Source organism: Orbicella faveolata, unplaced genomic scaffold, assembly GCF_042242905.1.
Source record: "Orbicella faveolata isolate gen_17 unplaced genomic scaffold, um_ofav_v1 contig_47, whole genome shotgun sequence".
Classification (NCBI taxonomy): Eukaryota; Metazoa; Cnidaria; class Anthozoa; order Scleractinia; family Merulinidae; genus Orbicella; species Orbicella faveolata.
In genome coordinates, this window is record NW_028301577.1 from 5,470,169 (window position 1) to 5,496,505 (window position 26,337).

Consider the following 26,337-nt stretch of genomic DNA (forward strand, 5'->3'; position numbering starts at 1 on the left):
GTCCACAAGCTGCTATGTTTTATAGGGGATAACAACATATAAGTGTACCAGTTCCTGGCAGTTAGCTAGGGTTGCTCGGTTCTTCCTGGTTTTAGTATTTTCTTATATGAAAATTTCGTATTGTTTGGGTGTACCAATATCGCCGCCATGTGAACGCTCCATTTTGTATGTAATAGGTCAAACACGAAAGACAGTGTTTCATATCGTTTCCGAACACCGTCGACAGGTGAGTAGAGGTGTTTGGAAAAAACAAAACTGTGTAGAATGTTTGATATATCATATCTATTGAAACTAGAACTTAGGAGAAAATCATGACGGAAATAAAATCGAAATTTTCTATATGGAAACAAATTAACCATTCATCATAGTTATTTTTAAACTGAAAAAACTATGTTTGGGTGAGTGTGTTAAAGTGTAGTTATTTTATGTCAGTGGTTCAGTTATTCCGTATCTACTGTATAGGTTGGGTGGGGGGAGGGCATGAATTCTGAATTGTTTAAGGGAATTATTGTGAATCAGCAAGTTGTTGTTTCGTTGCATTATTTGCCGTTCTGTTTATCCCGGCAGCACCCCAAGATTTATATACAGTGAAAACTGTATTTAGCGGACACCCTTGGGACCCTCGTCCGCTTAATACAGGGTGTCCGTTTAAAACAGGTTCTAAAAAAATATGTTGTGCAATAATAGTTAATTATTAACTCTTTTGTAACACAGTGTAACACAGTGTAAGATCAAACAGTGCTCATAGGAGAATGTCTAGTCAGTCAATGCATCAATCTGGAATAATCACTTAGCTTTAAAACGACATCGCTGAACGATGTTAAAGAAGTCTCGGCTAGACCTCTAGAAGTAAAAAGCTCTTGAAGTGTCCGCTTATTGAAGGTTTTGTGCAACAAAATGGCTTAATATTGGTGTCCGCGTCCGCTAAACAGAGGTGTCCGCTGAACGCAGGTTAGTTTTACAGTAAATATGGGAGTGTGGGAAAAAATTTTGGGACTCTAGCTGGTGTTCACTTAATAGAGGGTGTCCGCTTAATGCAGGTTTCACTGTATTCCTTGATGAATCCACCTAAAATGAATAATAAAAGCAATCATTTGTCTCTCAAAGCATATTAATAGAAAACTATGCTTAAAGGGAGAATCTTTGTTTACAATACTTGGCCATTAGCATAAACGATAAATTTTCTGATGGTGCGAGAAAAACATTAGTCCTGAATATTGAAAGGGTATTGCATGATTAACTGTCCCAAGGAATTTGAACCAGATATATTGAATACTTTTTGTTCCATGCGGTTTTAAAAACTCGAAATGTTTCTGTATGAGCCATTAGCGCTTTTGCCACTCAGAAATTCTGCGGGTTTTGAAAACCAATTTCTCCTCGAATATTTCACCAAAAGAGCCAAAACTTTCACCAATTATTAAGTTTTACAAGGTCTTTTAACATTTGTATTCTATTGGTGTTTAGCATGATGCCTTCTCTAGTCAAAGTCTTATGCTATTGAGGAAAAATGTAAACAGTGACGTTAGCGAAGATTCAGCTCTTGTACGCATAGCCCAAGGGGAGCTTTATCAATATAGTAGGAATTTGCATAACAGAGCAAGGATATTGAACAATTGTGGATGTTTAATTTAACTCTGAATTTTGCTCTCTATCGAATATTCCAATGTCTATCGAATATTCCAATGTCAGAGTTTAAGGGAGAGTCCAGAGAGTGGACTAAAATTCAGTCTCGTCTCAGCATGGCATCAAAAATCAGACGTCCTTTAAAGGAAAGTCGGAGTGTTACTTCGTAGCCATTGATTGCCTACCACACATATTAAATATACTAAAAGGGTTTTATGTTTATATTTGTATTGAGAAACTAAAGATGTTGTTGTTGCGGATTGTGTTGTGATATAGATATACCATATTTGACTAAACCTATTTCTCTTTGTATCACTCAAGAGCAAAATAACGAGAAACACTAATAGTTTGGCAAATATAAACTTAGCACATAACACATTTGAGTCATGCAGCGACGCCGGAAGCCAAATACATATAAACGGAAAAACGTGAGAAAACAACTAGGAGATAGAATGTAAAAATATTGCGGGTGAAACCAAGAGACCATGATTTAGGTCGACCTCTCTCGCAAACACACAACAACAGAAGCAACGTGACAAGCATGAAGATGGCGCTACAGCGTTCGACAAAAATAGCAACCAATAAGACACGAGTTGCTGGGAGGAGTCAGTAACGAGACACAATATATTGGAGCTGCAATAATCGATCTATGCAAATCCTTGTTCTTCCAAAAGCTGACCGTAATGCAGGCTAAAGAAACTGAGTTGTTCCGAACTTTCTCGTACGAAGAAGAGCTTCAAAAAGCCAAGTGGTTCAAAGAAGACTTGGAGAAAGGTGACGGCTGGACTGAAGCGGCTACGGGCCCTGGCTACACTTACTGGATTAAAACCATATACGATGACGAAGTTCCTATTAAGATAGTTTACACGGTTGATATGCCATTCCCTGCCAAGGTATTCCTACAGTTGTTAGACCCCACAAATCTAAAAGCTCGTAATGATTGGGACAAAGCTTTTGTGGAGCATGAGATAGTGGAAAGCTACCCTGACGGTGGAGGATATGTGACATACATGCGGGCACTTTTATCTTGCCCATTGGTGGATCGATCATTCGTGTTGTTTCTTCCACCGAGTAGAGAGGTTGACTGGTATGGAAAGAAGGCGTATTTCTTACTGATCAAACACGGGTGGCACCCAGCGAAACCCGAAGGAGAAGATGGCCTTGTTCGAGCGACAAATGGCGGCAATTTCTACGTGGTCATGCCGGACGAGCAGAAACCTGACGAGGCGTGTAGTGTGTTTGGACTAACAAACAACCTCTACAACGGATGGATTCCTGATACTTATATGGAATGGATGCAGAAAAGAGTTGTACCGAAAAAATTCAACGAATGGCGAGAAAATATGGTGGAAGGGTATAAAAAGTACTTTAAGAACTGATAACGTTGAAGCGGAATCGAGATAGCGTTTCATTTATCACAGTAGTCGTTTCAGACCATGACAGCGCACTTGTAAAAGGGTTTGCTGAAGTGTTTTCAACAGTGTACAATATAAAACTGAAGACGTCAAAGCTGCCATATTGATGTTACGAATGAAGGACATTTCTGGACCATGGGCTCTTTTCCTAAGTGAAATTTCGTATTGTTTGGGTGCAATATAGCCGCCATGTGAATGCCCCATTTTGTATGCAACATATGTAAAACAGAAACTGCTTTTAAATCGAGAAGTAAGTCCAGGTGTTTGAAAACAATCTTATTTTGGATGAGTGATCTATCTTCTCTATTGAAACTTGAGGAGACAACGGAGAAATCAAATCGCAATTATCAATATATCAATTTTTATATAGCCGGTTAACCATCATCATACTTTATGGTTCTTGACTTGAGGGCTTGAGTGCTTAAGTGGACTGTTAAACGGAATGTGACCGCCATGTTAGTCCTTATTTATTGTTTAGAAGTAGGTGGAACAGGAATTCTGAATGTCATTTTATTGTTTAGGATAATTATTACAAATTTTTCTTGTATGTTATAACTAACCATACTGTGTTATAAACACAGAGATTAGTAAGTTGTTGTCTTTTTGACTTATTTGTACTTCTGTTTATCCCCAAACCGCTAGATTTAAATATTCCTTGATGAATCCACCCAAAATAAATAGCAAAGGGAAATTATTTGTCTCTCTATACGTAAAGCCCAAGGGGAACTCTGTCAATATAGTTAGAAATTTGCATAACAAAGCAAGGCTATTGTAGATGTTTAATTTAACCCTAAATTTTGTTCGCTAACAAACGCGATATTCCAATGTCTGAGTTAAAGCGAGAGCTCAGAGAGAGGACTCAAATTCAGTCTCGACTCAGCATGGCATCAAAAATCAGACGTCCTTTAAAGGAAAGCCGGAGTGTTAACTTTGTAGCCATTAATTACCTACTGCATATATTAAATAACCTAAAACATAGACATGATGATAGTTGCGAATGCAACCCATAACACTACTGGAAAAAAAGACCTGAAAACAATTTCAGGCTTTGAACGGGATTTGAACCCACAACCTTTGCGATACCGACGCAATGCTCTCCCAACTAAGCTATCAAAGCCCAATGAAAGCGGTCACAAACCGTTCGGAACTTTTTCACATTTGTGACCTCTCACGCGAAAACGTTCCTTAACGGTTCGCGACTGCTCTCATGTAGCTTTGATAGCTCAGTTGGGAGAGCATTGCACCGGTATCGCAGTCGTAGGTTCAGTCGAATCCCGTTCAAAGCCTGAAAATGCAGTTTTCATGTTTTTTCTTTCCAGCAGTGTTATGGCTGCATTCGCATCTACATGTATGATCACGTCTACATTTAATTGCTACTGTTGGACATCTCTTACTATACAAAAAATTTTTAATGTTTATATTTGTATTGAGAAAATAAAGATGCTGTTGTTGATTGTGTTGTGATTTAGATATACCATATTTGACTAAACCCATTTCTCGGCTTTATATGACTCAAGAGCAAAATAACGAGAAGCATTTTAAACAGTTTGGCAAATATAAACTTAGTACAAGTAAATAGCACATTTGAATCATGCAGCGACGCCGGAAGCCAAATACATATAAACGGAAAAACGTAAGAAGACAACAAGGAGACAGAATGTAAACATTTTTGCGGCTGACATTAGGAAACCATGATTTAGGTCATCCTCCCTCGCTAACACTCAACCACAGAAGAAACGTGACAAGCATGAAAATGGCGCTACAGCGTTCGACAAAAATAGCAACCAATAAGACACGAGTTGCTGGGAGGAGTCAGTAACGAGACACAATATATTGGAGCTGCAATAATCGATCTATGCAAATCCTTGTTCTTCCAAAAGCTGACCGTAATGCAGGCTAAAGAAACTGAGTCGTTCCGAACTTTCTCGTACGAAGAAGAGCTTCAAAAAGCCAAGTGGTTCAAAGAAGACTTGGAGAAAGGTGACGGCTGGACTGAAGCGGCTACGGGCCCTGGCTACACTTACTGGATTAAAACCATATACGATGACGAAGTTCCTATTAAGATAGTTTACACGGTTGATATGCCATTCCCTGCCAAGGTATTCCTACAGTTGTTAGACCCCAAAAATCTCAAAGCTCGTAATGATTGGGACAAAGCTTTTGTGGAGCATGAGATTGTGGAAAGCTACCCTGACGGCGGAGGATGTGTGACATACATGCGGGCACTTTTATCTTGCCCATTGGTGGATCGATCATTCGTGTTGTTTCTTCCACCGAGTAGAGAGGTTGACTGGTATGGAAAGAAGGCGTATTTCTTACTGATCAAACACGGGTGGCACCCAGCGAAACCCGAAGGAGAAGATGGCCTTGTTCGAGCGACAAATGGCGGCAATTTCTACGTGGTCATGCCGGACGAGCAGAAACCTGACGAAGCGTGTCGAGTGTTTGGACTAACAAACAACCTCTACAACGGATGGATTCCTGATACTTATATGGAATGGATGCAGAAAAGAGTTGTACCGAAAAAATTCAACGAATGGCGAGAAAATATGGTGGAAGGGTATAAAAAGTACTTTAAGAACTGAGAACGTTAAAGCGGAATCGAGATAGCGTTTTTCACATCCAAAGTCGTTTCAGATCACAACAGCGCAATTAAGTTTTTGCTGAAGTGTTTTCAACAGTGTATAATATGTAAAACTGACGTCAATATTGATGTTACGAGGCATGGAAATTTCTGGCACATGGGTTCTTTTCTTAAGTGAAAATTTCGTATTGTGTGGGTGTACCAATATCATGAATAGCCGTGATGTAAACACTCAATTTTGTATGTAATATGTCAAACACGACAAATTGTTTTAGATCAAGAAGTTAGTCGAGGTGTTTGGAAAAGTACATCTGTCTCGATTGTTTGATATATCTTCTCTATAGAAACTGAAACTTCAGGAGAAAACGGAGAAATAAAATGGGATTATCAATATTCTAATTTGAACAGTTTGTAAACCATCCGTCATGGTTCTTGACTTTAGTACAAGCATGACCGCCACGTTTGTAACACACAATGACAGCAAGCTTGAATTCAATGGGAATGGCTTGAATTCAATGGCTTGAATTCAATGGAAAATTTCTGTGTTATGAACAGAGACATAAGCAACTTGTTTCCCATTTGACTTAATTGCCCTTCTGTCTAGTTGTCGCGCACTCCCAGATCTAAGTACCGATTGTCAAATTTTTCCTTACTTATAAAACAACAACGTCTTTTCTCAGTGGATTTTTTTGTTATTCAGCAAACTTACATTGTGTACGCGTCATTGGTTATCATTCAGATCACGAACACGAACTCGGTGAGCGTGTTTCATCGTGGCTGGCCACAGACATATAAGACAGGCATCCTTCCCTAAGGAAGCAATGTTGCATTAAGTATAGATTTCCTACGGACCATTTCATACATAGCCCCCTCCGGCTGACGGACTTACGTGAAAACCATAGTTCTGAAAACCGCTCCTTCCCGTCCAGCGAACACTGTTTAAATAATTAAGTACTGCTACTGGAGTTCACAGAAGCGCAAAAAATAAAAGAAAAAATATACTGTAAATCGGATTTGAACCAGCGAGTCGAGGATAGTAGGCACACACTGAAGTCGTGCGTTCTTCCATCTTAACTATCGCATGAGATATCTGTTAGTTTTTCAGCTATTATGCATGGAGATGCTTTACAAAATCAGTGTTAATTACTCGGCTACAAATAATGAAATCGAGATGTACAATTGTATTTTATAGCCAAAGGCAATCAAGAAAATTCAGACAGGTACGTCTTATGTGTTGAGCCGTTGATAATCGCGTTCGTCGTAGCACGGAAACTGAGTATTAAAACATGGACGCCCTCCCCGGCCACGTTTTGTTCGTTCCGAAGAGGAAATCTCGGACTGGTTTTAAACAACGACTGGTAATCGAGCCTAACTGGAGCACGCCCCACATGCAAGGCATCTATCGGTTTGTTTGCCACAGTTTTTTGTTCCTACTACATTTTGACGTCATCTGTGATCCACTTACTGAACAGACGCACGCGGCGTACGACCAGCATGTTCTATTTGTTAAGTGTAGAAGAATCTTCAATTACTCTTCTTTTCTTCACATTATTATTTTGAACAACCCTCGAGGCAACTGTTTACCACGCAAACAGGAATTATCATTTGGCTTACTTCTTGCGCCAGAGAAAATGCGAGAAAAAAGATCGAATTAGATACCAGGCCTCCGCGCTTCATCATCCGCGCACTGGGCTCATGAATCCCACAGGGCTTTGTGGGTTCACAAATAGATATGGCGGACTGAGAATACCTTTAGCATTGATCGTCATCCTCGCCTCGACTTTCGCGGCTCCTCAGAACATCAATTGCTGCGAAAATGAGCGACTGGGAGGAGGAAGCGGACGAGTCGACGAGTGTTTCCAATAATGCATACATTCCACCTGGCGGAAGAGGTTGGTACAATTCCTTTAACAAGACCGCGAACCAGAATTTCTCTGATGCAAGAAGACCTGGCTTTGGACGCGGGCGTGCAAATCGATTTGGAAACTCAACGGAAAGTGGAAACCAGTATTCTAGCCCAGGGAGAAGCAATGGTTATTCCAGAGAAGTGAATTCCGGAGGCTTTGGCCGAGGTGATGGCGGATTTGGGCGTCGAGGTCAGGACTCAAACTTCTCACGTGGCGACAGCTCGTGGAGAGGAGACCGTGATGAAAACAATGATGGCGGCCATTGGAGGGATCGAGGAGCTAGGGAGAATTCCAGAGGATTTGGCCGCTCGCGTGGAGGACAAGGACGTGAAAGAAATAGTACTGAAATGATGGTTCCTTCGGACGACGTCCGTTATATTATTGGTTAGTATTAAGCTTGTTAGTGCGAGTGAACTGCGGAGAAAGATATGAAGACATGATGTAAAATTACCTTATAAGTTTAATGATAATACGAGTTTCATAAAAAACCCATACGTAGCATTATGCATGTGGAAGTTCTTAATCTATTGACACCGATTTACCGTCGCTTGCATCTGATCGTGAACACGTGACGCCGAAACATGCTCTAATTGGGTGTCAAACGTGGCATGATTGGTCATCAAACATTTGAAGTTTAGCAGACCGTGGCGTGAACTTTTGTGCTAAAAGGTCAGCACACAAATCGGCAGAAAGATTGGGAACTCGGCAGTCAATTCCATGGCTTCATTCCATGAGTCCTTACTTGGAGGCACTCCTGGTTTGAAGTTTCGCCCGTATTTGTTGATGGTGAACATTTTGAGCGCAAAAGTTTGTGTTACGGTCTGCTAAACTTCAAATGTTTGATGACTAATCATGCCATGTTTGACACCCAATTACAGCATGTTCATGCTTAGATGCAAGCGATGGTAAATTTTTAGATGTAGATGCCATTTAAGTTTAGTGGAACAAACCTGTGCAAAAAGTTTATCCTTTCAAGCTCTGGTTTTCAAATTATGACAGTTAGAAACCTTCCTTAGCGACAAATTCCTAACCAACTGGTAGTTAAGAAGGACCCCCCTCAATAACCTATGCACAGACCTCAGGCAGACCCAAATCCCCTTCATGTGACAGAGGGGGATCTTTTTCCCTCTATGTGTATATAGAAACTAGAATAAACTGGATGTAAGTGGCAGACCACTGTTGGATCTACTGGCATGGGGGTGTGGATCTTTGTTTTTCATGGATTTTTTTTCCCCTCGTTATTGTAACCAACTGTCCTTTGAAGCCCCCACATTCCCAGGGATTTCCATGTGTTATAGGTTTAGCGCTACATTGCACTCTTGCTGAAATATTTTAAGCCCCCTGTTTCTGAATTTGTGGACTACCCAAGGGCTACCATAGACTTAATACATTTAGCTGTTTCTGTACATCTGTGAGGTACTGGCTTTGCTTTTGGCAATAGAACCATAACCACTGTTTGTCTCTTTGAAATATACTACTAACTTATTGTTCGTAGTATACTTCAATGAGGTAAAAAGTGGTTAACAAACACCTAATTATGCACTTTGCTCCATGAAATAATCATGGCACTCTTACAAATGTCATGCAAGAAAAGACATAGCACTTTGTATGCATCTACAGTACAGGACCACTACAGAGATGCTATTACATGTAATCATTATAATTGCTATTTTGAAGTTTTCTTAGGTGATATAAAGATTGCTATCTATCCACCAATGATATCATAGTTACTGAGGTCCGGCTCCTAAATACACGTAGCTGTGATATAGATCGAAGAGTGACATTGACATTTTAAACATACTCTACAGGTCTGAAGTAATTAACCATTGCATACTCAAAACCCATGCACATTTTGTTTGCATGTTTTCAACAAATGTGTTGTTCTTGCAATACTTTGTGAATAAAGATGAGAGTTAAGTTTTATTCAAAAGTTTTCGTGGAATCTTTAAAAAGTGCCACCCTCAAATAACACCTGCATCAAAATATTGAAAAATGTATTCCTTTAAACACCATATGCATAATGCTTTTTCGAGTACATTGTAATATGTATTACTGTTTTTTTTTTATGTATTTGGATTACTTTCATGTTTAGGTAAGGGTGGTCAGAAAATAAGAGAGATCCAGGAACAAAGTGGAGCTTATATAAAGGTGTGTGCTACAGAAAAAGACCATGGATTAAGAGTTGAAATGTGTTGTTAAGTTAAAAAGATTCGCCCCTCTTGTCTGTCTCTTGAATATCCCTACATGTAGTTGTTGTTTCAAAGTCCCTTGTACTGATCTCTTCAAAAAGATGTTTGATTGATGACTACAAAAAGTTATTTTCTGAGCAAATTTGGAAATACCTGTATCCAACTAAGTTTGTACTTTTAACTAGCATGCAGAAACACAGCTTACAATGTGCATAAATTTTACCTGCAGACCTCCATGGGAGGATTGCACTTTTGGCCCCATAGAAAGTTTTGATTGTCCACTTCTCAAATCCTGACTAAAAGCCTAGATCCCAGAGATGTGTGTAAGAGTCAGAATCTATCATGTTTTTGTCTGTATTTAAATGAATATTCTGCTCCTGAAGGTGAAAAAGGATGATGCAACCTACAGTGAAACTCCAGTTGAAATTTCTGGTACTGATGATCAGATAAAAAAAGCCAAGGGATTGATTCAGGAAATCATTGGCCCAAGCTCGTCAGTGATCGATAACATAGGAGGTATGGCTTAAAAGTTTTTTCTCAGCTAAGTGTATTAAGTTTTATATTGGATGCATGCGTAATCTTTACCTCAGGGATCCATATTGGCCATTGCATGGTCCTTCAAGACAACTAAAATCTTGTATGGACAACCAAGACTTGTCTCATCCATAAATTAAGTCATTGCAGCCTCAATTTTCACTTTGTCAACTGCTGATGCTTTGTACTGCATCTGCATCCGCGAGATCACATCAGCTGTTTTGTACCATGTTTGAGGAGCATCACTAAAATATTATTTGACTGTTTTGATTCTTGGCATGTCCATTTGATTTCTAAATTACGCAATTTTTGATTTCCAAAATTTGTCAATTTGATTTTCAAATAATTTTTTGATTTCTAAAAATTGTCTGTTTGATTTCTAAAACGAGTTTCTGATTTTTAAAATTTGTCTGTTTGGTCAAGGAAAATCTCAACAGAGAGAAGGAGGTGCCCCCTGGACCCCTCCCCTAGATTTCCCAAGTCACATCCAACCCACCCTTCCAAGGCCCCAGGATTGACTGTGTCAACTCTTATCCTGGGCTCCGAAAAAAATTTCTTGGGCTCCTTAAAATTTTCCTGAGGCAACGGCCTTGGATTTCTCACATAGTTTTTTTATTTCTAAAATTTGTTTGTTTGATTTCTCAAATAATTTTTTTGGATTTCTAAAATTTGTCTCGCCTTGTTATTGTAGTTGTAATGATGTTTCTTTTGTGTTTAGGTCTTTCTTTAGAAAATGGCACTTCAAGTGAAAGGTGTGTGTGCTTCTCTCATATTTAACCAGGATGTAGTGGATATTGAGGGGAACTTTTAAGTGTTTAGATGAGATTTGACAACAGAATCCTAGTACATGTATTTTTCTGATTCCATTCAAGATCGTGACTGTCTTTTATTTGGTTCTGACCATTAATGTTGATTGTAATAAATCAAGGGACATGCACTGGCCAAGCTTCACTAGAAATGAGTGATGCCAAGGTGGTTTTTACATGCCATGCCCCAAAATGGCCCAGACATTGGGTGTGGCCACTGTTTTTTCGTTAATGATAATTATTAGAGCTGAACCTCCCCATACGGACATCTCTCTAATATGGACAGCCTCCTGTGTACCAACAAAATTCTCATACATTTCCTCTTCAAAAACCTCTATAATATTGACCCTCTCTAAAATGGACAGCAGACCCTAAATCTCAACCCTAGCGAGCAAATTCATACAAATTTAATCTCTTTATTAAGGACACTCTGGGGACCAGGTGTCAATAATTTGCATTACAGAGTGTATGTACCATTTCCTGTCAGCGGTTACACAAACATTGAAACCATACAGCAATACCAATGCCAGAACATGTCAAAATGTTAATTTTCAAAACTTGCATAATTTACAAATACAAATACAATATGTACAGTGTAATTGAAAATAGTGCAGAGACTTGAAATTGATGTCATCATAGTGACCTCTCCAATACAGACACTTCTCTAATACGGACACTTCGCTCTGTCCCTTCGGTGTCCATATTAGAGAGGTTCGACTGTAGCTGATAGTAACAATCAAAACATTGGCATCACTAAGTTACTATGTAGCAGTTAATTCACCTTGATCAGTTTCAAGTTGATAATTAACAGCAAAGTGTTTCACCAATTGCCAGCTGATGCAGTCCTGACCAACAGTTGTACATGTGATAAACACTAGATTTAAGTGTTGCTCAATAGCCTTGTTGTGTCTAGAATACATAATATTTATTTGTGTACATTTTTTTTTCAACAGTCACATACATGTTTAATTAGCATTTGTTAGTAATTTACTGTACAGTAGGTTACTTTATGGTGTTAAATTCAAAGATTACATCTTTACTCATCTATGTGTATTTACAGCTCCAAGCCAGCTCCACCTAAACCTATTCCATGGGCTAAAATTCGTTCTGAACAGGCTGAAAGAGAAGCTGCTAAATGGGAAGGTAAAACTAAATCAAAGTTATTTTAAAAGAGTTTTTTTTTCCTTTCGTACATGTACCGTAATTTCTGGCAGATTACCCGCGGGTAATGCGTTAATTTTTCAGTAAACTACCGTTGCTGCGGGTAATAGGGTGGTGCGGGTTATCTGATAATTTTTTAATCTTCCCGTAAGTGTTTAACAGTAATTATGATAGTATTGACAGAAGATAAAACAAAGATAAGAGTCATTAAATATACGCTTGCCACAAACCTGTGTAATGCCTCATTTGTTTAAACGAGAAACACGTCCTATCAACTCTTGTACATATAATATTTTTGTGATAATTTATTACAGAGAGTAGTTAACAAATAAAGAAGCCTCGACTGTGCTCTGTTCTGTTGTAAAGCACGCAGGAAGCGGTAGAACGTGAACGAAGTGTAGGGAAAAAATGAGATGTAATCAAGTGTTTTTCCCTACTTCTTGAGTGCTCTACCGCTTCCTAAGTGCTTTACAACAGAACAGAGCACAGTTGAGGCTTCTTAATTTGTTTCATGATAAAGAATCCGATAATTTCCCCAAGGATTTGGCTGAATTTTCAAACCAAACTTTATTTTCCAAACGAACACAAAAGTGGCGTCAGCCGTGCACTGTTCTCTGTTAAAGCACGCTGAAATAAGCCAATCACAATCCTTGTTAGAATTGTTCAAATAATTTGATTGCCTAGCAAAGCGATAGCTGTCAATCACAAACTGGACTTCAGCTAAGCTTTCAGTTTTGAGTAGTTTGAGCGGCTTTTGCGAGAAGAATGATGCCTTCGAAGTTCGCTTTTAAGTTAATTTTTAAATACAGATCTCAAGGTAGGTGAAGGTAAATATAGTCCAGAGGAATCCAGCCATATTGTGGCCCGTGGAAACGTGCACTTTTCCTGTGGAAATTACGAAACGTGGAGCTCAAGGCGTGTGGATGAAAATGCGAAATGCCGAGTTGAATTTGAAAGGAGCTCCAGCTATTTACGGCTTGTAGCCGCATGCAGCAAGATTGCCCGAACTAGCATAAAAGTTAGAAAGACTAAAAGGCTCGCACTGGTTTTACTTCGAGCACAGAAGAGAATATCAGAGCAAGCTTTGCACTGACCACTCGTCAGTTAACTTTGCTGAGATGACCAGAGAATGAGTGTTACTACACTGCATGTAAGTGTTGTTTGAGCAATTGAGCATTTTACAAAACTAAAGCTTCTCATCATATACAGAGACAGTTCAAATGTTGTTTTCTGTCGTTGTTTTACTTCTTAAGTGTAATTTCTGCCTTCATAACAATGTCTTTTATCGAAGCACTGTCTGGGTTGAGAATTTGTTTATTTCGCTACGTGTTTTGTCGGCGGGAATCTAGCAAAGCTTGTTATCTTAGTACAGTTTTAACATTAATGTTGCTAACAATGGTCTCTGTGAGCCATATTTACTACAGACAAATAGCTCGTTTACATTGCATTTGTCTGAATCACAGGGAATGTTTAATTTGTCGCAAATTTGTCAAAAAAATTTGAAAGCCAACTTACCATCATCAACCCGTGCTCTGTTCTCTGATAAAGCATGCTCTTTCAGCCAATCAGAGCACACGTATGGAAACTTTATTATAATTACATGTATTATTTATAATGAGTATCATAAAATGTTCAATATTCTATAGCACACATCCAGGACAGGAAAAAAAATTAAAATCCAGTTGCCCAGTAGGCCAGTACATATCAGTTTTTAATATTACTTCTTACTTATCAATTATTACCTGTCCAGTGACAACAAAAATGATGATGAAAAGAAATGCAGAATGTTTCTGTTTTTCGTTGCCATCTTGAATCTACCACATGCTTAATTAGTAGTGCCAGACTTCTGTTGTATGCAACATCCAATATGGCAGCCAGTATGGTGATCCGAGGACGAACGCAAGCAAAGTATGATTGGATTTTGAATAAATCCATGTTTTTAACTCATTGTTTTGCTCATCTTGCAGTCTTAAATTTTGAAATTGTTTTTGATCGGAAAATATTACTAACAAGACCAGTGAGGCTAATTTCACTTGCCCACCGGACCACCAAACTTGCCCAAGAGGAAAATTTACTTGCCCTGGGCAGTGGGACCTGTGTTTTTTCCTGCCCTGACATCCATGAAAATCAGCAATGTCAAAAATAGTGACTTCACAGTAATTACTGCAGTGGAGCTTGAAAGCAGTAAGAAATGAAACACAGAAAACTGCTAACAGATAAAAAAAGTCACAAGAGTACATGTACTATTCTCAGAATTTGTTCAATGGTGTGTTCCTTGTCTATATGTTTACTTAAAGGACTGATGTTTAATTGACTGTATTTACATTTATTTTATTTATTTATTATAAAAATTATTTTTGTTTTTGATCATTTTGGAATGTCCAGGTCTCCCACCCATCAAGAAAGTTTTTTATTGTGAGCATCATTCAGTTGCAAACATGGATGAAGAGGAGGTGGAGAAATTCAGGTAATACAGCCTGTGTACCTTTGACATGTACTGTAGAGTAGATGAATCCTTTAAGACTACCAAGGCTGAATCAACTAATAAGACCACTTGCAAAAAATTGTTTGCCTGGGAAGAAATTCAGAAAAGCACATAGTACATAAAAGTTCTGAGTGCTAAAATAGCAAGTTAGAACCACTTTGTAAAATGTATACATGTACATGCTCACATGATAAACACTAGATGAAGGTGGTGCTCAATACTCTGTAGCTCTCCTTTAAAAGGTCATTATGGTGTCATCTGTGGGAGGTGTGGTGACCTCATGGTTAGTGTGCTTGTCTCTGGATTGAGTGGTCCGGGTTCGAGCCCTGGCCAGAGACGTTGTGTTGTTTTCCTGGGCAAGACACTTCACTCTCACAGTGTCTCTCTCCATCTGGGGTACCGGGGAACTTAATGCTGGGGGTACCCCTGTGATGGACTAGCATCCCATCCAGGAGGGAGTAGAAATACTCCTAGTCATTTCAGAAACCAGGATAAGCTCCGGCCTGATGGGCCACCAGGCTTGTATGCAGACTATGGTGTCATCCGTATTGCTGTTTACATGTACTAGTTACATAGCTTTTATTTTAATGGTTTACTGGTGAGTCTAGATTTCATCCAACCTATTAATGTACCATAGGAAGGACAGTTTTAAAATTTGAAACCTTTTTTTAACAGAGCTTGATGAATCTTTGTTTTGGAAGCTCCTGCCTTATGGGTGAATGACTAGCTTCAAATTCACTCTTCTTGACAAGTATTGACCAATTTTACCTTTCCGTTCTTAGATCTGATAATAACAAAATCATGGTTGAGAACTACGGAGAGACTGTTCAAGGCAGACAGATTCCCAATCCGGTCAGAACATTTGGTGAAGCGTATGCTGATTTCCGTAAGTCTCATTCATTTTTGAAAGTCATCCCAAGGGAGCCCCAAGTATGGCATATTTGTGATCTGTATTTATACATGTACAGTGTATGTCACCAACTCACATCAGCATAGTTCCAGTGTTATGTAAGTTATAGATTGTGCACATTTTTGATGTTGCAGCTGAAATCATGGCAGAAATAGACAAAGCAGGATTCACAAGGCCGTCTCCAATCCAGGTTAGTCAAATGTACATGTTGTAGTTCAGTTTTGCCTCTGGAACGATTTCTTTCTGAACTAGTGCAACATTTTGTATTTCATAGCAAAGTTTAAGAAATGCTATGTGTATCATGGACCATCACCTCCAAAACCAATTATTTATTTTTATAAGTGGATGGAAATTTGATGAAAGGGCTGTTATGTATATACAATGTATATGTTTTACATGCTCAGGGTTGTGACATCAAATTGAAAAAGTCTTTGTCAAATTATGTGGTTTTGTTTTGGAAAAACTGCTGAAAAACTACAATCACGTAATAAGCCGCATATGATATATCAATATTCCAACATGGCTCCAAGGCTTTCAGGACAAAATTGCAAATTTTCAAGATTTCTTTTGTCCAGGCTCAATTCCCAAAAGAGACTTGGATACAAAGAAAACACAATCAAATATAGAAGTTTGCACGGAAAGCCTCGGAGCCGTGCTGGAATATTGATATATTGAATGTGGCCTATTGATCACAATTAATGCTCTCCCTTTGAAAATTCACTTAATTTCTTCATCTTGGAGTTCTAGGGGCATTTTATGTTTGAGCAAAAGTGAGTAGTCATAGTTTTAGCATTGTGTTATCCAAAAATGCAGCAACATTGCAATGATGATGACTGTACGATCTGTGTCATTTTGTTTATTTTAACAGTGTCAGGCATGGCCAGTTATCTTGTCTGGAATGGACTTGATAGGAATTGCACAGGTATGGAATGACCCACTTGTGCTTCTCCAAAGATATTTATTATGGGAAAAAATATCATGGATCAAGTTTAGGTCGTGGTTTTCATACTATTGTCTCAACTATTGTCTCAAAATAAATTACTGTAGTTATTATCAGGCCCTGGTTGTACAGTGGATTGGATAATGTGCGAAATTGTATTCAGGGAGTTGTAGACTCAAACTCCAAAACATACAAGCTAATTAATGAACCAGCCACATAATCCAAAACCTGCAATGAAAAGCGAATTACAATGACTAAACTGCAACGAGGCTAGACTGCAAAATCCGAAACAGCAGAAAGGCTGGCCTAAATCCAAAAGATGGTAAGAAATTACAACTTGTAAAGAAAAGAAATTGGAAAATTATGACAGCAAAGTTCAAACTTGAACAAACAGATAACTCTATCCACTGGATAAATTGCTATCAAGTGGATAGTGCAGTACACTTACAGTGTATACACAGGAAAGCAACTTGTCCAGTGTTTAGCCTGTATACTATTTTGCCATCTTACTGTACTTTTTTTCTTTTAACAGACAGGTACAGGGAAGACACTGGCTTTCCTTCTTCCTGCATTCCTTCATATCGATGGACAAGAAATGTAAATACAAGTCTGTGTATTCAAATAGTATTACATGTATATTAAAATTATTAACTTGGCTTTGTGTATTATTGCTACCTATAATCTATCAGATATTTTAGTTTGTGTGTGATTGGTCTACATGTAAATGCATTCATGTGACTGAATATGCCCCGGTTAAAACTGGGAACATTCTGAAAGTTATGTGTACGTTCCCCAATTTTCAAAACTGCGCGTGTTGGGAAAAATATTTGAAGGATAATAACACAATAACCTCCATTTGGCATGAACATAAGCTTTGATATTTGTCCTTGTCAAAACTCACAGTCTCTCTCGAGTCACGCTCTCGCAAAACTATTTTCTTCTCGGAACAGATATTCTCAGTGGACAAATATTCAAGTATATTTTTGTGTCAGATGGAGGCTATTGTTTATATGTTGTATTTATTAGTTTATAATTGTTTTTTCTGTTGGCATTTCAGACCTCGTGAGAGCAGGGGTGGCCCAACAGTCTTGATTTTGTCTCCCACTCGAGAACTTGCTTTGCAAATTGAGGCTGAAGTCAAGAAATTTCATTACAGAGGAATAAGAAGGTTGGTGGAGTTTTCCTAGTAGTAAGGAATTAGATTTCATAGCTTGTTAAGTTTGTTTAGTTTCAATTTGGCTACTCTACAGTAGTTGCATTAAAATCAGTTGCCGTTATGATTATTTAGGTTGCATTCCAGAATGGAATGACCGTTCCTCGCAGACAGGGTTCAAAAAATGTGCCATCTGGTTGTTTGGGTACAGCCGTCAGGTACATGGAGATTTTCCTGCCAAGCAAGTTACTTTTTATTCTCACTTGCCCAATGGGTAACGGCCCAGGCAAGTCATATGCCAACAAAATTGTGAAAAAAGTAACCTGTGACCTGCTCAGGACAAGCAAAATTTGAGAGTTGCATGTCTGAAGGATGAGCTGGAATTCAAGATATTTTCAAGCCCTGTTCTCAGTTTAAGTTCTATTGCCTTTGAATTGGAGTGGCTATGGATCTATAGAACAAAATGCTAGTTAAGTACTAGAACTTAAACATACATTATCCATTAGTGAGAGCTTATCTTTTTACTCTTATTTTCAAGTGTGCTGCATCATATATTGCCTTCATCATATCATGCTGTTTCATTTAAACCAAAGTTCTTCTTTCCAGTGTCTGTGTTTATGGTGGAGGGAGCCGCAAAGGACAAATTCAAGTCGTACAAAAAGGAGTGGAGATTGTGATAGGTGACTACATTACTACAAGTGACACTGCGCTCTATCATATCTACTCAATCACATGAGGTTTTTTACCACACCCTTGCCTGGCATCAAGTGTCCGGAGGAGATGTAGTCCTGTCTCTCAGGCTGCTTGGGTCTAGACCAACAGTAGCTGTTGAAAGCATGCAGTAGACAGGGAGAAGAGTTTTTCGCAGTCTATTGATTCTCCGTAACTTAGAGTTAGAATCGTCCCTTATGAGTCACCAGGCTCAGAACAAAGTACTTTGTACTTGGATGTTACATCGAGTGCAAAGAAACAACTTTGGGGCTTGCCTTTTGTGCAAGCTCTAACTTACTACGATGTGTTAGCTCGAAAATCATACTCACTAACCCTCCAAAATGTTTGTCTGTACTTCTGTAATTTGAATTTCCTCAAAAATTTTCCAAATAATCTCCACTTGCCCGTGAGGCAAATGATGCACAGAATCCACTAGTGAACACAAAAATCCACTAGCCCTGGGCTATTGAACAGGACTTTCTTTCCTTACTGTTACGTACAATACCGCTCAAAAGTAAGTTACCACCCTCTCATGAGACAAGAATCTCATCTCGCAGGACAAGACTCCTGTCTTGTGAGGCGAGACTCATCTTTCAAGACAAGTCTGTCGTCTTCTTGTGAGAGCTTGAAAAAGCTGTAAGTGCATGTATAAGGTGAATCTCCATTTTCCAGATTATGGAAGGTAAATTGAAGTAATTGTACTGACAGATTCTGTTCATGTGTAACATTCTCTCTTTATCAGCCACCCCTGGTCGACTGAATGACCTGCTGATGAATGAAATTATGGATGTCAAAAGTGTTACGTATTTGGTAAGATTAAACCACGTCTTAATTTTGAACTTTTCACTTAATCTCCTTCAGTGTAATACATGTAACTGTGGTGCCATTCTTTTCATTGTTTAAGGTTCTTGACGAGGCCGATCGCATGTTGGATATGGGTTTTGAACCAGAAATCAGAAAGATTCTACTTGATATCAGACCTGACCGGCAAACATTAATGACCAGGTACACTGTTCATCCCACCACTGAAACAATCATAGTTGTAACTTCTACATATTATGAATGGTAAAGTCTGAAAGTCTGTTATGACATTAATTTCCGTTTTCTAAACATTTGGTGAAATATCTTATGTAAGACAATGCACCGTTATCTACAATTATGATTTGGTCGAGCCCCAAGCCTTAAAGACACCCACAAGTTTAATGTGGACACCTATTATTATGGACAGTAGTTTTGGTCCTTTTATTATGCATTTTCTTGCAAAGGAGGTCGGTTTCTGAAGCTTCTTGGAATTGTTATCAAGTTTCTTATTTGTTGTCCGTGTTAATCTTCTACAGTCATAGCTGTCCTTGTTTTTCTTGTAAGTAATTTTTTTACATCACAAATACTTTCATGACATTAAATTAACCCGCTGGATAATTTGTATAGATTAACATCTTAAAATTGCTACCTGTCTTATTTTTTCACAGTGCGACTTGGCCTAAGGGAGTCCAGCGAATGGCTGATCAGTACATGAAAGATCCAGTGAGAGTGTTTGTGGGGTCATTGGATTTAAATGTAAGTACACTGTGACATCCCTTGCCCTTGACTTTGGTTTTTGGACCAAAGCCACGTTTTTTCTCAATGCCTTTTTTTTGCGTGGAAGTATAAATACATGTAGGTACTCAAGTGAACTGTTTGGAAAAGCTGACAAGATGCTGGCGAGGGGTCAGCTGGAGGAAGGGGGAGGGGTGGGGGAGAATTTGCGGTGGACCTACGTAATTTAAAACCTACAAACCTAGCATTCCAAATTTTGGGATGCTTGGTCCATTGTTCATATTGTTAAATAATAATGAACTGGAGCTTTACACCACTGGATTTATTCAGAAAATAATTTGAACCCAGGAATATCAGAGCTTATCTAGATGGTCCGGTTGAGGCTGCTCTGACAAAGACCGTTGCTGTGACTGACATTTCAGCAATCTAATAATAATAATAATAATAATAATAATAATAATAATAATAATAATAATAATAATAATAATAATAATAATAATAGTAATGATCTAATATCTTATATTCTCAGACTCAAGTGAACCGTGTTTTTCAGTCGATGTTGTAGTGTCCGCATGATTTGTTATTGAAAAAACTCTAAGATAAGATAAACTTGTGACTTGGCTCTACAGGCATGCCATAATGTCACACAGCTGGTTGAGGTAGTGGACCCTGATGACAAGAAAGAACGGGTGAGATAGTGTTTGCTAATGTTTACAGTAGCCCCCACGTGCTTTGTATTAATGCATGCGCATATAGAGCGTGCAGTCCATGTGTTTTTGCAAACATTTTACTCGAGTGAAACACGCAACTGCGTGGAAGAAATTATCTGAAAAGTTTTTTTTTTTTGGGAGGGGGGTGGGGGAAGGAGAAGGGGCCCTGAAGGGGGTGGCAAATTGGAAGGGTGTTAAAAATTGTAAAAATGTCGAGAAAACTTTGTTCCTTGTTGAAAGGCTATGTCACTAATTTTTGTCTTGTTATCCCTTCAGACTCTTCAATTTATTTCAGGGATGAGTGAAAATGACAAAGTACTCATTTTTGTCGGCAAGAAAGTCAAGTAAGATTTGTGCGCCTTTCATTTCATTCCCATTTATTAGCTATATGTGCAGTCATACCTACATGTTTAAAGCCACTTGTGTGTGTTTGACTCAGTACATTGTCAAGTTTTGCGAACTAATCTAAATTAACATTGTTGGTTTGTTCTCAGAGCTGACGACATTGCAAGTGACTTCATGTTAAGCGGAGTGCAAGGTGTCCAGTGCATTCATGGAGACAGGTAAGGCAGATTGCCTAACTCAAAATGGTTACTCTCCTCACTAAATCTCATACTTTTTTTCAAAGTTTTTTCTGAGAGTTTGGTGGTACATCAATCAGAATCCCCTACTGAGTGCATTGCCGTTGTTATTGTCACCTTTCTGCTTTACGTTTTATTCTTACTGGAACTGGAAGGTGAAAACCTGATAGATGATTACTGTGGTGGTAAATTAAAATAGCTCTCCACAGGTGATTGTATCGCCTGCATATACGTAACTTTGTATTAAGCACACAAAAGTGTAACATTCTTAAACCAATCAAAGATGGTTTTTCTGTCAATCGCAGGAATCTCTTTTTCTTTTCAATCATTTGCAGTGAATTCTCGTAGTTTTTGTGTGGAAACTACTCTTATATTCAAGTCACGGTTTAACTGATTTTCAGATATTAGCCGATAATTTGTTTCTTTGTTTGTTTTGTTCTGTTTCAAAAATCTTCTCGTTCCTGCAGTTCGTTTGTTCTGGTAACATTTTTGTAATCGTTGGAGGTACTCATCTATAACCTTACATTTGCTTGCAGGGAACAAGTTGACCGTGAACAAGCCCTGGACGATTTCAAAACAGGCCTCGCAAAGATACTTATAGCAACTGACGTAGCTTCGAGGGGATTGGACATTCGTGGTGTCACGTGAGTCATCAGCATGCTTCGATCTGAAATGTTGGGGAATAGGGATAGAAGGCATAAAATGTGGGGGTGGGGAGTGGGGGTGGGGGGGGGGGGGGGGAGTTCCCCTCATTTAAACTTGGGGGAGAAAAGAGGAAAGAGTGGATATGAGCGACTGATAGCCTGAATATTAACGGGACTCTTTCATCAACTTGTGAGATACTTTCAAGCAGTTGAAGTACGTTCCTATACCTCGGGGAATTACATGTAAACAGTAGTATTTGATTTTTTTTGGCACAATGTTCGACGTTAAGAACGCGTTAGGAAATGAGAATGACTAATGCTGGCAAGGATGGAAATGAATTACGATATAGAGGAGCTTGAAAATGCAAGGATCGCGTTTTCAATCTTGACTTATCAAGGTTATTTGAACTTTTACAACAAAAACCGTGCTGCAACAAGGAAATAGGACATTTTTACGTGGCTACAGTTCACTTAAGTTTTTATTCAAAATAAGACAAGGAACATGTCGTCAATTTCCTATATTTATTCTTTTTTTTTTTTTTCAGGTGCGTGCTCAATTTTGACTTCCCGCGAAACATTGAAGACTATGTTCATCGAATTGGCCGCACAGGGAGAGCAGGGTGAGTATAGCTGCGTGACCTTGCTATTGCAATCTGACAATTTCCGTAGCAACACGTGGTGAGACTGGAATTTTGCCGATCGAATCTCAAGGCGTTTGTCTTGGTAGTCGGCGAGGACATGAGCACGGCGTCCGGAGCCCAGAGGCTCGTTTGTTTCGTCACGCGAGACTAAGGGATAACTAGCACACTGTAGCTCACTGATTAGTCTCATTCGCAGCCGTTATTAAGGTCGTCACGCAACACGTCTCTCACTAGTGAGGAGAAGCGTTGCGTGACGAACCAAAGAACGGCTGCGAAGTAGACTACTCACTGGTAAGCAGCTTGGCCTTTCCGTCTTGCTGTGAATTGGAGCAGAGTTACCTAACGTGATTTTTCTTGTGTAATTTGCTTCAGGAGAAAAGGCACCTCCCTAACCTTTGTGACGCGTGACGACTGGAGACAGGCTCATAAACTAATAAACATAATGGTTGAGGCTAATCAGGTAAATGATGATTAAAAAAGTTAGAATTTTATTTTAAAGAAACAAGTAGATGGTGGCCGGCCCTGGCCCAGGCAAACAGAGACATGTAACCACAAAAGCAGTGAAAATGCGATTAGTGGCAATCGTGGTGACCAAAGGGGACAGATTACTTTTGCATTGGATATGAAAGGGAAAGAATGTGTTTTTGCTATATTTCCTCAGGTTACCCAACAAAGACACAAATTCCAAGGAAGTACTTATTTACAATGGAGCTGAGGCCATTTAAAAGTAGTTCTGTTCATTACTGTTTGGTGTTAACTTATTCACTGCACTCGGTTCGTAGGTAGTCCCTGATGAGTTAGCGGACATGGCACAGCGCTATGAAGAGTTCCGTGAACGGAACGGTTACAACAATGACAGGGGAGGGAGGGGAGACAGAGGAGGAGGTGGAGGAGGTAGGGTTGCTCAATTTCTGCCAAAAACAAAACCTCTATCTCGTTCCATGTTTAAAAAGAAGGAGCAAACCATGCTATTTTTGTCACGTAGAAGACAAGTTACTTCACCGCTATATAAAGCCCATACAATCGTGTTTAAAATTGTGCTAAATGGATTAAAATTCAGTTGTGTATCAAACTTATTCAGAAATCAAACAAGTTTTTCTGCTCTTTAAAATTGCAACCGACATTGACTCAGAACAGCTTTGTAAATCTTGTCCAAGAACGATTGAAACCAGTTTCAGAGAGGATTTATCCCTTTGCCGTTCTGTTTCGATGACAGTTATTTATTGTTCATCTATGTTTATTGATGAATTATATAAAAAAAATTGTCTTTTTTGTTTTTGTTTTAAGGTGGAGGCGGTGGTTGCTACAACTGTGGCGGCAGCGGTCATTTTGCTCGCGAATGTCCCGAGGGAGGGGGAGACAGGCGAGAAGGTGGACGAGGGGGTGGACGCGGAAGAGGACGAGGGGGAGGACGTGGGGGGAGAGGTCGACGTGATCGAGACGAGGATGAATACTGGCAGCAAGGATACGGCTTTTACTAAAGAGCGGTGTATTGAGTAAGAGGGACACCCTTCCCCACCCTGGTTAGTGTGAAGGATATTCGCTCAAATGGCCCGCAAGTAAAGTTTCACCGTTTCAGAGGAAAACGGTTTATTCCGGTGTCCTTTTACAGGATCTATACATAGCGAAGTGACCAACGTTGTACGGGTCGTGGCGCCTTTTTTCACCTTTGCCATCCATGGCAAATTTGTTCAGTGTTTCTCCCTCAAGTTGCCTCAACAGTTTTTGTGCTTTGTGAGGAGAAAAAAACACGTCGGTATTTTTGGAGTTGAAAATTCCCTTTGAAATCTTAATGGATATAACATGGTTAAAGTTGAACGATTTAACTGTAGTCAAGTCGTTTCTTTTACCGTTTTCTTTAGAGGAACGGTTTCCATTGAATTTGTAAGAACTCCAGTATCATTTATAAGGATTGCAGTGTTATTGTGAACCCGCATCCCGTTGTTATGTCTGTGAAAGCCAGGGTAGTTCTTGATTAACGTTACGCTGACGTAACAATTAACGAATGGGTAATTAACGCTGGGCTGTTGGACATCTTCAAATGATTAATCCATTTGTAACACAGTCGTCGAGCTCGGTCGAGCTAAGGGACTGGTGCGAGTTTGGTGGTAATACCAAAACGGATGGAATGCGGGCTCACAGAACGACCTTGTTTTGTCAGTTGTGAGGGTGTCAAGAGTTTGAAATCTTTGGCCACAAGGAAACGAAATGCGTGGCTTGAAATTTTAAATGATCGTGGGACCAGTGGACGGGTAAAAACTTCAACGAAGGCAAACTAGAAATGAGCGAATTTTAAGGGAGGAGAAACGTTTCTTCCGACGCCAGAACATTTTCGTCATCAGGCTTGCCAGCCAGTTGTACGAGTATATTCCGAGCGCGACTGGCAATTGTTTCTCACGACTGTATTCGTTAAACTGCGCTTGCAGGATGGCGAAGTACGTTTTCTAGTCGGTGTTTCACTGTTGTCTCTCCCTTTTTATCGAGAGAAAAATTCTTGTTCGCTTCTTTCGACGTATAGTTTGTGACACCTGCTCGTTTGAAGGTATTTCTCTAGATTATTTTCTAGACTTCAAAGTTTTATTATCGCTCTTCTTGGGTTAATTACCACCTAGAAATGTTCCTAAACGGGGTACCATAAAAAAATATTTTGTTTAAATTGTTATAAGATAAAATGTAAAGTCTGAAGGCATATGTACTTAACAAAAGATATACCAGAGCAGATATACCAGAGCAGATATTTTATGACAAGAAACGACAATAAATATTTGGTCGCGTTCGTGCGGCATTTGTCTTAGAAATGCTAGCCTGCTAACGCAGACGTACTTCCGGCTGTCGCTTGTCTCCGCCGAAAAATAACGTCTGCGAACCCGAGCCCGCAGGAAACGATTTCTGTGACGCAGGAATTTTAAGCCAATCACAGTTTAGCTCAAGTAACCCCAGAACTTCTGCGCGAGGTATTCGCTGCTAGGAGCACTCGAGTTTCATTGTATCATAGAATCTGATTGGCCAAAGAGAAACAAAAGTCATTACGTCACAGAAATCGTTTCCTGGCTCGGGTTCGCAGACGTTATTTTCGGCGGAGACAAGCGACAGCCGGAAGTACGTCAGCGTTCGCAGGCTTAAGAAATGCCGGAATGATCCATTGTTGTGAGGATAAATTTAATGCTTCCTTACTTAAAACGGTTTCGAAAGTTAAAATATTTTTAGAAAGTAATAGTTGACTTCAAATTCTTGAAGCCTGAGCTTTTGTTTTAGTATAAAACCACATGAAAGATCTTGTTAACTAAGTATAAATAATTTAAAAAGAATAGAAACCATTTAGTCAGTCAGAACCCACTTCTGCCTCTATCTAAACCAGTCTTCGTGCGAAAACACTCCTATAGAAATTTGTTCCGCCTACATGTTCATTTTCATGCAAATCAAGCCATTTTCATAAGAAAGGTTTTTCACGAAGACTCGTTTTCAAACAGAGGCATAAGTTAACTCGGAAATGCCTAATCCAAAGCACAACAGCGAAGGAAAGCGCATTATCCAGTCAGCTAAACATGCAACGGATGGCAAGCGCGGGAAGAGTAGAGTGAACATCGTCATGGTATTGGTTTTGCACCTGTTTGGACAAGAGAACGTTGTCTTTGTTGTGATTGGTTAAGGCGCATTCCATAAATGTACGGAATCGGTTGATAAACTTAACACTAGTAAATAGCGAACAGACAGAAAACTGCGTAAAACGGTTTTTTGAAAAGCGAGAAGATGACTTTTCCTTGAGCTATGAGCACACCCGATAATACCTCGCTTAGCGACCCAACA

The 26,337-nt window shown here is 39.3% G+C and overlaps 3 protein-coding genes across 4 annotated transcripts; all 3 read left to right on the forward strand.

The window, feature by feature from the left end:
- The first annotated feature begins 1,409 nt into the window (after window positions 1-1,409).
- Window positions 1,410-4,491, forward strand: LOC110051889 (uncharacterized). The gene has a single exon (XM_020757973.2). It carries the CDS (start codon window positions 2,307-2,309, stop codon window positions 3,000-3,002), a length of 696 nt encoding a protein of 231 aa, XP_020613632.2. The 5' UTR covers window positions 1,410-2,306; the 3' UTR covers window positions 3,003-4,491.
- A 363-nt stretch (window positions 4,492-4,854) lies between these two features.
- LOC149096884 (uncharacterized) lies at window positions 4,855-6,015 on the forward strand. Its single transcript, XM_089279299.1, has one exon. The coding sequence runs from the start codon at window positions 4,928-4,930 to the stop codon at window positions 5,621-5,623; it is 696 nt and encodes a 231-aa protein (XP_089135425.1). The 5' UTR covers window positions 4,855-4,927; the 3' UTR covers window positions 5,624-6,015.
- A 1,299-nt stretch (window positions 6,016-7,314) lies between these two features.
- LOC110051890 (putative ATP-dependent RNA helicase DDX43) lies at window positions 7,315-25,306 on the forward strand. 2 transcript variants are annotated; one of them, XM_020757974.2, is made up of 23 exons: window positions 7,315-7,913; window positions 9,622-9,677; window positions 10,102-10,234; window positions 10,971-11,004; window positions 12,119-12,201; window positions 14,605-14,686; window positions 15,487-15,590; window positions 15,749-15,804; window positions 16,483-16,536; window positions 17,087-17,151; window positions 17,612-17,722; window positions 18,314-18,387; window positions 19,161-19,228; window positions 19,323-19,423; window positions 19,888-19,975; window positions 20,584-20,643; window positions 20,941-21,008; window positions 21,159-21,227; window positions 21,782-21,889; window positions 22,435-22,509; window positions 22,903-22,990; window positions 23,313-23,424; window positions 23,818-25,306. In XM_020757974.2, the coding sequence occupies exons 1-23, from the start codon at window positions 7,439-7,441 to the stop codon at window positions 24,009-24,011; spliced, it is 2,358 nt and encodes a 785-aa protein (XP_020613633.1). In that variant the 5' UTR covers window positions 7,315-7,438; the 3' UTR covers window positions 24,012-25,306. The 2 variants fall into 2 exon arrangements, with proteins under 2 accessions (XP_020613633.1, XP_089135424.1); XM_089279298.1 differs by lacking the exon at window positions 23,818-25,306 and having other exon boundaries at window positions 23,313-23,654.
- The last annotated feature ends 1,031 nt before the right edge of the window (window positions 25,307-26,337 follow it).

Excerpts from the sequence above, each read along its gene's own strand:
- LOC110051889 (XM_020757973.2), top strand. The coding sequence starts at position 2,307 with ATGCAGGCTAAAGAAACTGAGTTGTTCCGAACTTTCTCGTACGAAGAA.
- LOC149096884 (XM_089279299.1), top strand. The coding sequence starts at position 4,928 with ATGCAGGCTAAAGAAACTGAGTCGTTCCGAACTTTCTCGTACGAAGAA.
- LOC110051890 (XM_089279298.1), top strand. The coding sequence starts at position 7,439 with ATGAGCGACTGGGAGGAGGAAGCGGACGAGTCGACGAGTGTTTCCAAT. Across the intron at positions 7,914-9,621 it reads CGACGTCCGTTATATTATTG|GTAAGGGTGGTCAGAAAATA; the intron begins GTTAGTATTAAG and ends TTTCATGTTTAG. Across the intron at positions 9,678-10,101 it reads AAAGTGGAGCTTATATAAAG|GTGAAAAAGGATGATGCAAC; the intron begins GTGTGTGCTACA and ends CTGCTCCTGAAG.